At 36.0% G+C, this 14,592-nt stretch overlaps 1 protein-coding gene across 1 annotated transcript in view; it reads left to right on the top strand.

The window, feature by feature from the left end:
• Positions 1 to 14,592, top strand: part of LOC150092513 (uncharacterized) — a 45,788-nt gene that overhangs the window by 22,627 nt on the left and 8,569 nt on the right. The window contains exon 3 of the mRNA XM_090414222.1: positions 3,648 to 3,790. Within this exon, the coding sequence (XP_090270348.1) occupies positions 3,648 to 3,790 (143 nt within the window). The remainder of the gene's footprint in view (positions 1 to 3,647; positions 3,791 to 14,592) is intronic.

Below are 14,592 nucleotides of genomic sequence, written 5' to 3'. Positions count from 1 at the left end.
AATTCATCCTGTCCACCTCCACCTCACCGCTTCAAAACACCGCAAATATTTGATCCCTGTATCTCCACTGTTGATGTGTGAACTCCTCTGCTATTCAACAGTACTCCTCCCTTTCTGCCCTGACTCTTCACAAACAATAACATACCCCTCCACTCTATTCCTCTCAGATGTTATTCTCATTCAACCATGTCTCATTTATTTCGAAAATTTTTCCCTAAATAAAATTGATTAACGAAATAATTTCAGTCCCCTTATTTGAATACTCTTGGCATTCGTATAATTGCTCATTTCTGGTTCTATAATAAGTCCCACCGATTCCATTTCTTTGATGTGACACTTGCATACCTCTCCATCATTACCTACCCTCCCCGTTTATGATACTGCTTTCTCATTTCCTTCAGTCAAGCTACTCAAAGACGCAAATAGAAGCAATGAGTGGAAGGAGGGTAATTATTATGGAGATTTCAACTATGGTCACATTGATTGGAAGGAGGAGAGACACATGGGATGAAAGGATTGGATTTTATGCAGTTATTAAGGGATAACTATCTGCGACAGTGTAATGGAAAATACTAGGGGTCAGAGAGTGCTTGACCTAATAATTGTATTTGAGAATTTGGCTGTAACGAATATGACCACGTTGCCACCAATTGGTGAGAGTGATCATATGATTTTGACTTGGGAGGTGGCTAAAGGTGTGGAATTTACAATTAAGACAAGGTACATGTCGAATTATCGGGTTGGTAAGTATGACAAGCTTAGCAGTTTGCTTGGTTCAGTGCCATGGCACGTAAAACTGCAAGGATTGGATGTCGATGGTGCATGGGAAGTGGTTAAGGTGTGTTTGCAGGAGGCAATGGCTGACTGTATACCTAACGTCCGAATAGTAAATCAAGTAGGGGTTAAATGGATGAATAACACCATTAAGCTTGAGCTGCAAAAACAGAAACAACTGTGGAGGGAATTTAAACAAAGAGGTGACCTGCAGGCACATGAACGGTATAAAGCGCAGGCCAGAAGGGTAACGAGTGTGATAAGAAAAGCAAAAGCGGATTATGAAAGAAAATTAGGCATGTAGGCTAAAGAGAATCCCAGTTTTTTCGATATGTTGCAAGTAAAAGAAACAATGTATACGGCAGAATGATTTTAAAGAATGCTGATGGTAGGGAGGTAACCGAATCAGTTGATATATAGTGGAATTACTGAGCGAACACTTTGCAAGAGTATATCATCCAGGTGGTGACATTGCAGGAATGAAGGAACCAACTGCTTATATGGGAATGGTGGTGAATGAAGTGGAGGTGAATAGTCTTCGTTTACAAAACCTCAATGTCAATACATCTGTGGGATTGAATGGTATACCAGCTCGTGTCGTACGTGAAGCGGCTAAAGAATTGTCAGTGCCCTTGACCATTTTGTTTAATTTGAGTCTCGGGTATGGGTTAGTCCCGAGGGAGGTGGAAAGAGGGGAAAATAGTTCCACTGCATAAAAGAGGTTCCAAGACTGGTGTTGTAAATTACCGGCCGATCAGCATATCAGGAATTGTTGTCAAGGTCTTGAAGAAAACAGTCAAGAGCAGAATACAGGAATGGATAGATGAAAATGGAATACTGTATGGGGACAGAATGGTTTTGTGAAGGGTAGATCATGCCTCAGAAACTTGGTCATGTTTTATAACGCAGTGATGGCTGAACTGGATAAGGGTAATGGGTTTACAGTGATCCTACTAGACCTTGCAAAGACCTTTGACAGGATACCATATGGAATTCTAATCAATAAACTGCAGCATATGGAGATGGATATAGGGTTCGTAAGGTGGATAGGAGGGTGGGTAATAGAGAGATATCAGAGAGTGGTTTATTCAGGAGTAGAGCACAAAAGATGGCCTGTTTAATTTGTTCATTACTAATATAGGAAAGGAACTGAGAGGAACTGTTCATTTGTTTGTTTGTTGATGATGCAAAGTTGGGTAGAGCAATAGTGAATGCACAGGATGTCGAAATTTTGCAGGATGATTTGGATAGTTTGGAGGCCTGGGCTAAGTAAAATGGATGTCAATATAATGTGGCAAAGTATAAGGTTATGCATTTTGGGGTGAAAAGATTAGCAGCAGTATACCACATTGGTGGAACTGTACTCCAGGAGATTGATGAAGCCAGGGATTTGGGAGTGTTGGTGGATAGGGAGTTGAAGTTGGGACGGGGACATCGCAAAAGTGGGTAAATCAGCTCATCGAATCACTTGGTTGCTGAAAAAGACTTTGACGAGCAGAGACAAACAGGTTATTGTTCTTTTGTATCGAGCCTTGATAAGACCCCATCTAGACTACTGTGCCAAAATTTGGGCGCCAGGGTTTCTTCTTGATGGGGAGGAGGTGGAGAGGATCCAGAGACGAGTGACCAAGATGATAGCAGGTCTATGGAATGAACTATATGAGAACAGGTTGAATATTCGTGGGTTGCAAAAATTGGTTGATAGGTGGAAAAGGGGTGATATGATTGAAACATTTAAATTACTGAAGGGTTTCAATAAGATTAATTCAGAAGATATTTTTGAGAATAGGATTGGTGGTGGGAGGACTAGGGGCCATCCATGGAAGCTGGGAAAGTGTGTGGTTAGCAAGGGTGTTAGAGCTAGGTTTTTTACTTGGAGAGTGGTGAATGAGTGGAATAAGCTGCCAGAGTCTGCTGTGGGTGCTATGACTGTAAATGAGTTCAAGGCGAGGTATGATAGATACTGTGTGAATGTTGAATAGTTGTTCTTGACATGATGTTAGGGCCTCCCTCGATGAGTCTAAGGACTCCTTGTAGTTTCCCGTACTACTACTAATAATGATCTTACCGCTATTTAATAAATTTCTAAACCACATTGGATTAATTTCAAATATTACATAAGGATTTTCACCATTCCATAAATTCTTATTACCAGAATTCTCCATTCCATCTGGAGTAAATTTCGCTTTGCCAATAAATGAAGTGCCCTGCACACATCATGATTTGTATCTATCCGATGCAAAAGGTCACAGTTCATAGTCATACAGATGCATGAGCACATTAGTTGGTGCATTCATTTTTGGAACTTAAAAAGCAGGTGGATATTTTTGAGTACTGACTTGTCAGAGAAGTGCATTCTACTGTTCAAAGTACAGTATTCTGAACTTGGTTATTAACATTAAGCTCAATGCGACACCGAATGATAGTTTCATGAAGAAATTAGTGGACAGCAGGATGGAAAATCCGACGTTTGTATCCCTCATGCAATAAGATTGCGCATTTGAACTCAGTTCATCCAGAAGAGTTAATCCTCCCGCAAAACAGACAAATGGCCAGAAGAACATATTGGCCTCATAGCCTTAGTTTGGTCGTTCAAATTCAAAACAACCCATTCCAGATGACTTCATAGCACGCCACACGAACACTGATTACTAGCACTGAGGTTGCCGCAAGAATTAGACTATGACATATGCAGTGTGATTTAAATCGAGAAATTGCAGTATCTTTGTATCCTATTGATTTTAGCTTTTTATTTAACTTAAAATCTCACAAGAAATCAATCCCTGAAGTTCGGTTGATTTCTTCTAAGCATTCTGTATATTAGGAATAGTATTTGTGTACTCTTGAAACCAAATCATTTGTTTATCTTTTAGGAATTCTGGCAGTCTCTATCCCAGTGATTTACATCTCAGGCAACATGGCAGATATGGTGAGTCAACTGACCACGGCATACAATTTGCTCCTTGTGGTTCATGTCGATGCATGGTACATCCATGACTGGACCTTCTGGTTACAGGTAGAACTTACAAAAAACGTATAAATTAAAATTTTTAACTAAATATATTAGTGTATGAATGCATTATACTGTATAATAATCGTGTGAATATCAAAAAGCTGCTTATTTTAAAAGTCACACACTACTGTATTTTTGTCATCGTCATCGAATTCCTGATATGTACCCTGATTAACTTCTCATCAACAGTTTTCTTCCAAATTAATCAGTGAGCTGTCAGGACTCCACATAGTCAGAGCTTAGATTTGGTCTGTTAAGGCCATCAAGATCTTGGTTTTTCCCTATTATCTTGGCAATGAAACACTTCTTGGCTATCTTTTCCTCTTACATTCTGTTTAAGTGACCATGTCACCTAAGATTAGCTCTGCTGATACATTTCTAAATTCTTTCATAATATGATTCTGCTCATTGATGCCATCTCTTCAATCTATCTCAGAACTCTCATATCTGTGGTCTCGAGTTTTTGATCAAATGTTTTATTTCTAACCAAGCTCTCATATCCATAACGTGAAATTGGTTTGAACACACTGTTTTGACTAATTTCTCTCTTATTCAATATAAATTTATTCAATTGTCTTCCTACTATACCAGCTTTGCTTAATTTGCTATCTTCACTACAAACAGTGCCAAAATAGCTGAAATATTGTACTTGTTCTGTGGATTTTTCATGTTCCTGCCTATTTTCACAGTGTTTGTCTTTCTTACCAACTTTATTACAGTTATTCAATCCCTCAGATTTGACCTGGATTTATTTAAGAAATATCATCATTGACTAATGTAAAGAGCTAAGATTAACATCTGTAATTCTGATATCAGGTTTAATGCCACTCTTCTTCATAATGTGATTGATTAAATATAGATTATGAGTAACATCATGATAATGTGAGCCCTTCTCTCATAGACAGCAGATTTAACATCAAACCATTTTTCTTCAAAGTCTAACTGCTGACTTACAGCTTAAATAGAGTCAAAGTGCTACTCGATATAATGCCCTTTAACAACATATAACTGTAGCATTTGGACAGCTTTTCCAGATGTAAAACTTAAATAGTTCTTGTTATATTCCGAAGATTTTTCAACTATTTTCTTCAAGCGAAAATCTGATTCTGACGACTTCTATTTGGAAGTTTCTCCTCCAATTTTCTTAGCCTTTCCTCAGATATGCTTTCATAAATTTTACTAAGAACACTCGTAGGAAATTCCTCTATAATTCTCAAATTCAGTTTTGGTTATTGACCAAGAAGATCAATAAAACATAGCAAAGTGATCTTCACACTCCTAGAGCAATTCTCAATCAAGCTGTGTGTTGTGACATGATGGCACGTTATCCTGCTGGAAGTAATTACTACATGAATAAACTGTATGAACATGAAGGACCTTAAAGACAAAAACGTTTAAGTAGAGCATGGTATTCAGATGTTGCCCACACATCTGTAAGAGAATAAACGTATGCCTAACATCCTCGCATTGCTAATCTCACACTGCAGTGTTGGACCTGCACAATTGATCCATGTTGCTGTTAATCGTTATTAACGTGAAACAACTGGAATAGATCAGATCAAAAAGCCTTTTTCACCTCTCTGGCACACGGATGTGATTGTTTCTGTACCCGCTATACATATAAGAAAGACAGAGAGAGAAACAAGAAAGTCTGCTTGAGTTGTGGATTCCAATGATTTTCTTACAAACCACTGTCGAATTGTGCAGTCATTTAAACAATTTTGATCTATCTGTTAAGCTGTGGGATTCTGGCATCTCTCGGTCAGCCTTCTACACTGTTGCTGTCAACGCTACATCAAGGCAGATGTTTCCAGGTTACTTGTAACAGCTTTTGCAATGCACCCAGCTAATTTTAGATGGAAAGCAGTAGTGAAATGTACTATTTTTTAATGTTACATCACACTTAATGTACATTGACTTGAGAAAAAAAAACACATTTAGTCCAGAACAGGACTGCCAATGTATATGCTATGGAAAATCATTTACCAACTAATACATTCATCATCAATAAACACCCCAAAAGAAATTGCCAGTGTGTACTGTGATCTATCTGAACATCAGTTCAGTAGATCAAAGCTCTCCATTTCTTTCTTCATGAAGATTGTTCCAGCTGGTTTCTTTTTTCTGAATTTCCTGTTGGTCTCCCTCCCCCTATTTTCATTTCATATATATTCTTTCTTGTATATGTCCTATTTCAAGCAGGAGTTTGCAAGCATTTCTTCAAGATTTTCATCACAAATAATTCCTTACTTATTCTGTCTTTCCTCAAAAAAACTTTCATTTCCATTATTGGTATTCTCCTTTTTTGTGTGTCTGTGAGTAATGTCTGTGCTGCAGTAAACAAAATGAGTGAAAATTAACTTCTCTTAATCAAAAAAATTCAATAGAAAATCATTGTCCCAAAGCAGACTGCTTAAACTCGGGAAAAATTAGATAACGTTTTTAACTTTTTACAAAGAAAGAAGTCTGTGTAGCGCAGTGGATGTGGCGTTTGCACACCACGGCGCTTAACCACACGAAGGAAGACTTTTTTCGAATCTAGTCGTCGACTAGAAGAAATTTTTCTAAGCCTTTTTTCTACCAGTTCCCGAATTAGTCGATCTCTGACATGGGCAAGTGGGTTTTTTCTCCCGGAAACTGAAGAAAATCGGCCGTAGAACCCACATTATTTCAGGAATTAAATTTATTGTGTTAAGGTTAGGGACCACGAGATGGCGGCACTTGTTGAGCCATCTCTCTTCACTGCGTGCCGCTTAATTAGTGATAGCCTTGGCCCAACTATCTCTGATTGGCTGCTAGTGGAGATTGAACTGCCCATTCAGTCTCCAAAAGTTAGATAGGGCTAAACGGCCTCGCCTACTCCCTATACGGGAATAAAAAGGCGTTAGCTGATTTTTTTTAAATTTAATCAAATATTTGATTATAAAATACTTAACTTTTCTACATACGTTTTATTTACTAATCTTTCTCTATTAATACCTTGTGTACTGCGATAACCTTTGCTTTCCTTGTGCTAAACCAACCAACCAAACAACCAAAAGTCCTCTTTTAATTCCTACTTGTTCTGTCTTTCATTTTCTGCTTTCACCTGTTCTTACGCTCTCACACCTTCTGCTATTCCTACCATTATATCTTGAATTTCTCTTATTCTTCATTTACATTATCTGTGATTAACTCATGGGTCCTGAATCGAGGTCAAATTCTTGCTTTACCTTAGTCCAGTGTTTCTCACCCTTCTTTCATGTGTGCCCCGTTTTTTAATATTAGTTTTTGTGGCGTTCCCCCACCTTGCAATTCCTGTGTTAAGACAGACAAAACCCATATAAGCCAGCAAAAAAAAAAGGAATTAATTAAAATTTTTAAATACGTCATCAAATCTTTCAAAAATGTTATAAATCTGGCATCACTGCACAGACCGTTGAATCGTATCGGCGTTTCGGAAACATTCGCGATTTCATTACCGGAAGTCGCGAATGTTCTGGAAATGTTTCTGTGAGTATAAATAAGGATTGAAATGGCAAGTCGATGTTCGGCGTTATTTTACTCCTTTTCGCAACGACTCTGATACACAGTATAAAAACAATCTTTTCTAGTGTAGAAAAATGGATACATTTTTAATTGGAAGTAAGCGGGTATCTGACGACTGTGGAGCATCGACGTCAACAAATTCAAGTTCACAGAATATCATTCCGAAAGTAAAATCAAGAAAGTATGCAGCAGAATATTTAGACCGAAATCTGTTTTTAAGTTAATAGTTTCTTTTGATTTCCACTTTCTTCGCGCCCATAGGTTGAGAATTACTGCCTCAGTCTGATTTAATATCCACAACGTTCTATATTCTTATTTTTCGCCACATTTATTATCCATACTCACTTTAAAGGTGGCTATAAAGAAACCTACGATCTCCCATGACTTTCCCACTCATTCTTTATCAAGGATGAAAGAGGCTGTTAGCAATTTTTTGCTCACAACTTGATCATGTAATGCTGTGGCTTTGTCTTTTTGCAAAAGAGTAATTTTCAATTTTGAAGTCATTTCTGATGCGAAGAATCTAATAATCTCTTATTAAAACCACACGGTCCAAAACGTTTTCTATTCCTTTTCCATCTTTTCCAATCTGTTTGCAAGCAGTGCAGACAGTTATTAGAAGGAATGCAATATTTGAATTCTTCCTAACATTGATTACTCTTGAAACTGAGAATGTCCTTATCAGTAAAACAAACAAAATCTTGGATTCTTTTGGTGGTCTTTTCCAATAATTCAAAACATTTTATCTTCTGTATTCCTTTCAAAAGTTTCCCATGACTTAGAAAAAAATGTCTGAAAGCTAAAGCATACTCTTAGCTTATAGAAAGTTCCTAAGTTTTTTTAATGCAAATCCTACCATGAAAGGTTAAAGGGGGTTTAATACTCTGCTCTAGAAGACAAACATGAAACTTTTTTCAAGCCTCCAAATAAGTACGATACAAGTGCATAAAATTCACTTTTCACCTAAGATAAAGAATTTGTAACTTCCTGTGTTGTTATGATCTTATCTCTCCTTGACTAGATCAATCAACCTCACAGGTTTGGTTCTTTTAGACTCGAACTAAACCTTAGAGATTCATATTTCCTAATAATTTTCTCAATAACTTCCATGGAGTCGAAGGATCAAAATTAAAGCCATCCCACTAACCATTATTCACACAATACCTATCATACTTCTCCTAGAACTCATTCACTACTCTCTATGCACATAAAACTCTTTAATAACTTGCATGATAGAAACATATTTCCTCTTTTCGATTTGTTCAATTTGATTTAGTCTATCCTCATAGGGAAGCATTCTAGGTTGCTTCTCTTTACCATTCACTTGTCCCTTAATGAACAGAGATGTCCAGATCTGTGTGCAATAATCCAGCATATGTAGCCTTGTAAAGATGAATAATAACCTCCTTATCTCAGCATTTATGTCTAGGTATACTTCCATACTTTTTAGGAAATGACAACTTAAACTAAATTTTTTATAATTAATAACTACCTATATTTTGGCAATATTACATTGCCATCTTCATTGATCACGAAACAGCGAGGCTGAAGTCGGTCCTAAAGGCGCCCTCTAGTGGGCTGACGATCTTAGAATGTGAGCTTCCCAAATTTGGGGTGGTCTCATGCACCCAAGACAACCCAATTTAGCCTGCTAGCGGACTCTTTTAGGATCCATTTCAGTCTCATTATTTTGCGATCCTGAAGATGGCAATTAACATTGCTGAAGTATAGGTAGGTAAAGTTTTTATAATTAATAATTTAGTTTACATCGTCATTTCCTAAAAAATTAGAAGTATGTCTAACCAACATATAAATTTATCTAGAATTATGATAAAGAGCCAAGAGGTTATTTTTCCGGCGACATAAATTAAGTTAGGGGGATAATAAATCCCGTATTATTTTACAACCGAGTACGAAACTCGGAGATCGAAATCTAAGAGTTTCATGCCAAAGAACTATCAGCGAATCCAAGCGTAAGTCATCACTTGGGTAGTACAACATTATGGCTCGCCGATAGTTCTTTGGCATGAAACTCTTAGATTTCGATCTCCGAGTTTCGTACTCGGCCGTAAAATAATACAGGATTTATTCCCTTAACCTATAAGAATTATGTCCAGGTAATCTGATAACTATTTTGCCCACTGTTTATAACATATTCTCTAAGCTTTAATGTAGCAACAGGGAATTAAACTGGAACAAGTCTATTTAAATCATCCTGATTGACTATTGCTTTACCCAGTTTTGCATCAGCAAATAACTGGGTATTAGCTACTGACAAATTCTCTGATACTATCACTAGATCCAACACTCCTAGTCCTGTTATTTGCTGTCTCAAGTAATTATTTCTTAGCAGCTGTATAAATTCAATTTCCTTTCTTCCAGTCTGTCTCTATAATTACTCATCATGCTAATGCATACTATTCGCATTCTTCCCTGGCCTGCAACAGCAACAACCAACTACAGTATATATTTCATCTTGTGCTCTCTTACACATCTCCACCTTTCTTGTTTTGGCTAATGCACGTACGCTGTACCGCTGCTCCTGGTTTTATAGGTTTGAAGTGTTAATTAACTCATGTTTCTAACTTGAAAGTGCTACTATTTAATTCTACTGATCACGCTGAAGACAGGGACGTTCAAATTACCAAAATCGGATAAGCAAGATTCAAATTTTCACTGTTGGAAGTTCATCGAGTGTACTGCAGTCACCAGCCAACGAAGAACAAAGGTCGTCGCCATTTTAAAAGTCGCTAACGGGAAAAAAGGCTAAAGGTCATCGAGACAGCGAAGTTCAAGCAAAATGAGCTGTGTGATTAGTTGAACTGTTGTACTAGTAGTCATAATGGTTAGACCTGAGGGGTTACGTTCAGCAATCATTCTCGCTTACTTCCCTTAACTCCTTAAAAGCTGTTTTTCCGAACTCTGCACTTTCAAACTAAATAACAATTTCTTTCGATTCCAAATCCATTTATCATCATACCCATGGGTCCAATGCTCTTTTGCCATTTCTCTCTAGACAGAGAGAAATGGCAAAAGAGCCAGATGACTCCTTCACATCATCTAGTCATTCTTGTCTGGGCCGTTCTCTTCTGTTTATACCAAACATCAAGATTTTGATCTTTATACTGTTAAACATTCTTCGGATATCTCTAAAAAAAACTTAAGTTTACTTTGCAATACAGTTCTTCACCACCTAGTTTATAGAATCTTCTATAACATGTTCCAATACTCATCTACCAGTCTTTGATCATTCCTCATGTATCACAACTATACAGAATGCTTGTAAATATTCATGTTTCCAGCAGTCTCACTGATTTATCTTTTCATTGGCTCTAGGTTTACTTTCGCTTTTGTTATTCGAGGTCTTACTCTTTATTAGTCTAAATCATGTGTCATGTTGAACCGTAAGTATGTGAAGTTCTTAACATCTCTAGCTCCTTTTGAATTTGCATTTTTCGTCCTCTTCTCTCTGAATATCACTATTTTAGTTTATGTTCATTATCAACCCATATCTCATTCCTACTTCAGCACTTTTCTTTCTAGTCCTTTTGCACTATCTAGTCATTGATTTCATGGCCCTTCTCAACTCACACTGTTCTTTTTCACTTGTTCTAGCAACTCTAAAATTCAATCTTTCATTTTGGTTTTCTACAACTTATTTCAAACCATGCGGAGCTCTTACTGTCTTGGTCATCTTCATGTGCATTCCTTAAATGCTAACAATGGCAACCATCTCTTGGTACCTAACCCTAACAAGATATGTCACTGTCTGAAATAATATCACTAATTATAGCAGCGACCGATGAAGAGGCTGGCAAACAAGTGTTGCCATCTCTTGGTACCTAACCCTAACAAGATATGTCACTGTCTGAAATAATGTGGGTACTAAGATCGATTTTCTCAAGTTTACAGGATGAAAAACCCGCTTGCCTGTGCCAGAGATTGATTAACTCGGGAACCGGTCGAAGAAATGCTTAGAAAAAGTTCCTCCAGTCGGTGACTAGACTTGAACTTAAGTCAAACTTCGAGCGACCAAGTGCCACTTCCACTGAGCTACATATTCCCAAATAAATAAAAGAATTTATTTTGTCTAATATTTTATTACCAATCACTATTTCACTTATTGGGGTTTTCTCTTTTGATTTGATATATTTTCGTATTATATTGTTCTGAAATTTCATTTAATGGTCATCAACAAATTATTATTCGTGACACCTCCAAGGAGTCTGAAGTCATCACAGTACACGTATTGTATTGTACAACTCTCCATCTCCACCACTACCAATCATCATCAGCTTGCCACTACCACAGCTAGTATTTTTTCTGTAAATTGCATGTTCTTTAGGGCCAATTTGTCTGTATGTGGGATGAAAAACCCTGCTATCTCCGTATGAGATCGGCTAACTCACCTTCGATTGAAAAACGTCCATATAAAAATTCCTCCCGCCATGACGAGAATCGGACTTAGGCCTTTTCAAATTGAAGGTCACAACATACTGTCGTTCTTCCAATTGCACTACAGCACTTAAATACACTATCTTTATACTAAATGGATTGTTGTTTCCAGATTATAATTAAAGCAGAGGTGATGATGTACTCCTCTTAATATATCTTTCCATTCTGATATTTGTTCTAAATTTGACTGCAAGAGTGTGGTAAATACTTAAATTTTATTAATACAAACGTTATTTAAAGGCAACATGTTTCGTTCCGATTTTTTTTTTCTTCTAATAGTTTCTCTACAATACCGTTTAATAGCATCTTCACAGTGCTAATTACAGATATAACCCATATTTGGTTTCATTATCCATCTAATAAAGAAGGGAAACAAAGCCGAGGATGTCCTAAAAGAAGGTGAAGTGATGAACGGTCAGAGTTTATCGGGGAAAGTTGGTCAACCATTGCCAAGAACAGAGAAAGGTGGAAAGAACTGGAGGAGGCCTTCGTCCAGCAGTGGACAGAAAATGGCTGAAAAGAAGATCCATCTAATATCCTTTTTTGGTCTACCAGGCCTTTTTCCAATTGATTTATATTTTATTTTACTGTTTATATCTTCATCCTCATTTCACTTGTTTATTGCCCAAATGTTGCTGCCATATAATATAGACACTGCCAAAGTATTGTATATTTTCAAGCATGTTTCTTGTTGTACAATATTTGGATTGAGTGTTCTATTTATCAGGCCTACGATCTGTAAAAGTCTTTTTCTCCTTCAAATATTTCACACCACAATAAATGAAAGCATTTATCTAACTGGAGTTTGTCCACAAAATGCCAGTTTTATCTATGGATAATTTCATTCCAAACTGTTCAAAGAATATTGCCCTATATGATCATCTACAAATAATAGCATATTGTTTTTCTGGGAAATTTTACCTGTATTAATATTAAAATTAAAAAGTGTTGGGGACAGAGGACATCCCTATCTTACACTCATTGGTTTTTATTGTTTTTCAGATATTTTTTCATTATCTTTGTATATTCGGCAAAGGTTGGTCGATTGGTAGCGCCTCTGCTACTATTGGCTCAGTTAAGTAAGTTTGAGTGTGGTTAGTAGTTGAAAGGGGTCAATCGTTCGATGCTGTTGGCACATTCTCCCTCGATGAGTCGTTGGACTCCCTGGAGGTGTCAAATAATAATAATATATATATATATTCAATATTGCATATGGTAAAATATTAGGTATATATTTATTCTTTGTCAAATGCTTTTTTCATAAAGTAAAATCTATAAACAGAAGATGAGTTTCTTTTTGATATTCTAATATTTTGTAGCATGCATTCAATAAACTAATACCTCTGTAATTAGGTTTTGCTTTATCCTCCTTTTTAAATATAGGTATTACTAATTTGTAAATATATTTCGTTTATATGAATCTTTAAAAAATTTAATTTAAACATTTTGTAAGTTTTTGGTGTATTTTTTTGATCAAGTAATTCAATAATTTTTTTAAATCTATACCTGCATTCATGTGCTTTAGTATTTTATACATATTTTCTAGGTATGATACAAATTTTTCCCAGCTACTTAATCTTTTTTATTTCATTGTCCTTAGACTTTCATATGCTACTGATGTAATAATCTTTTATATTATTCCAATATCCATGTATTTTTTCTAACCAATTTGTTGGAAACCTTAATTTTACCTGTGCTAAATAATCTATTTCTAGCCTTCTCCTGCCTTTACTTTAACATTTGCTATAGTCTATTATTGATTTTTATCCTCCTGCACACCCTGTATATTTTTGTTTGTAGAATGCATTAATTATACACAGTATAAAATAATGAGTTGTTTTCCATTTTTGTTTACTGTTGGTTCTCTATATATAATATATTATTTTTTTCATTCCTGTTCTGTCTGGCATTAAGATCTCCAACTATAATTATATATTGTCTGTTTAAATGAAAGTGTTAGATGAAGAATTAAATTTGCTATGTTTCTAATGTTCCATGTAGCATATTTCACAAAAAGAAAAACGTGGTGAAAGATGCTACATGGAACATTTTCTTTTTCCAGTTTTCCCATCTGGTTTAGATTTCTTTAAGACTTGAAAGTAATATGTGTTTCCCTATGTCAAGTTACTAGCATGATGATAGGTATCCTTGTGGTGGGGGTTCCCCCTAAAGATAACTACAAAGCAGAAGCCCAGTCTACAGATATAACATACCTAGTGTATATTGTAGGAAGTAAGATGGGTCTGTACTCACCAATGTGAATTGTTCTGACATAATATTTTATACAACAAAGAATGATCTATTGTTTGTATTTTTACCTTTTCTTTCTCTGTTCATGTATTTTATAGGTTTTTGGTTGTGGCTTAGGTATATCCTTTCCTAGTTGTTACAAAATTGTTCCATCTCTGTTTTTTTCTTACTTCTCATTTTGCAGCTGCAGTTTCCTTTGTATCAATTTCTGCTTCTTACTGTATTGGAATTGAGCCATTTCTAGTAACTTTGGGATTAAAAAAAAAAAAAAGTTTTGTAGTCCTCTTTTTCTATTCAATTTAATCCTAAGCTTTGTTAGGTTCTGTTTCAGAGATTTTTCCCATTCTTCTTATATGCCATTTGATTCATGTATGGTTTGTTCTTTTTAAATCAGTGCATTTCTTATCTTACATTGTTAACTAGTATGGTTATCTTGTATATAGCATAACCAGTGGTTTTCTATAAATTCCATATGGAAAGTGTCCAGGGAAAAATCAACTGCAGTCCCATCCACCTGTTATGTTATTTTTCATGAAAAGAAATATACAGTGTATATAGTAAATTTGAATTAT

Source organism: Typopeltis vanoorti, chromosome 25, assembly GCF_054136105.1.
Source record: "Typopeltis vanoorti isolate ZY-2024b chromosome 25, IOZ_Tvanoo_1.0, whole genome shotgun sequence".
NCBI classification, from domain to species: Eukaryota; Metazoa; Arthropoda; class Arachnida; order Uropygi; family Thelyphonidae; genus Typopeltis; species Typopeltis vanoorti.
Note: the sequence above shows the minus strand (reverse complement) of the source record. Positions and strands in the feature narration are given on the sequence as shown.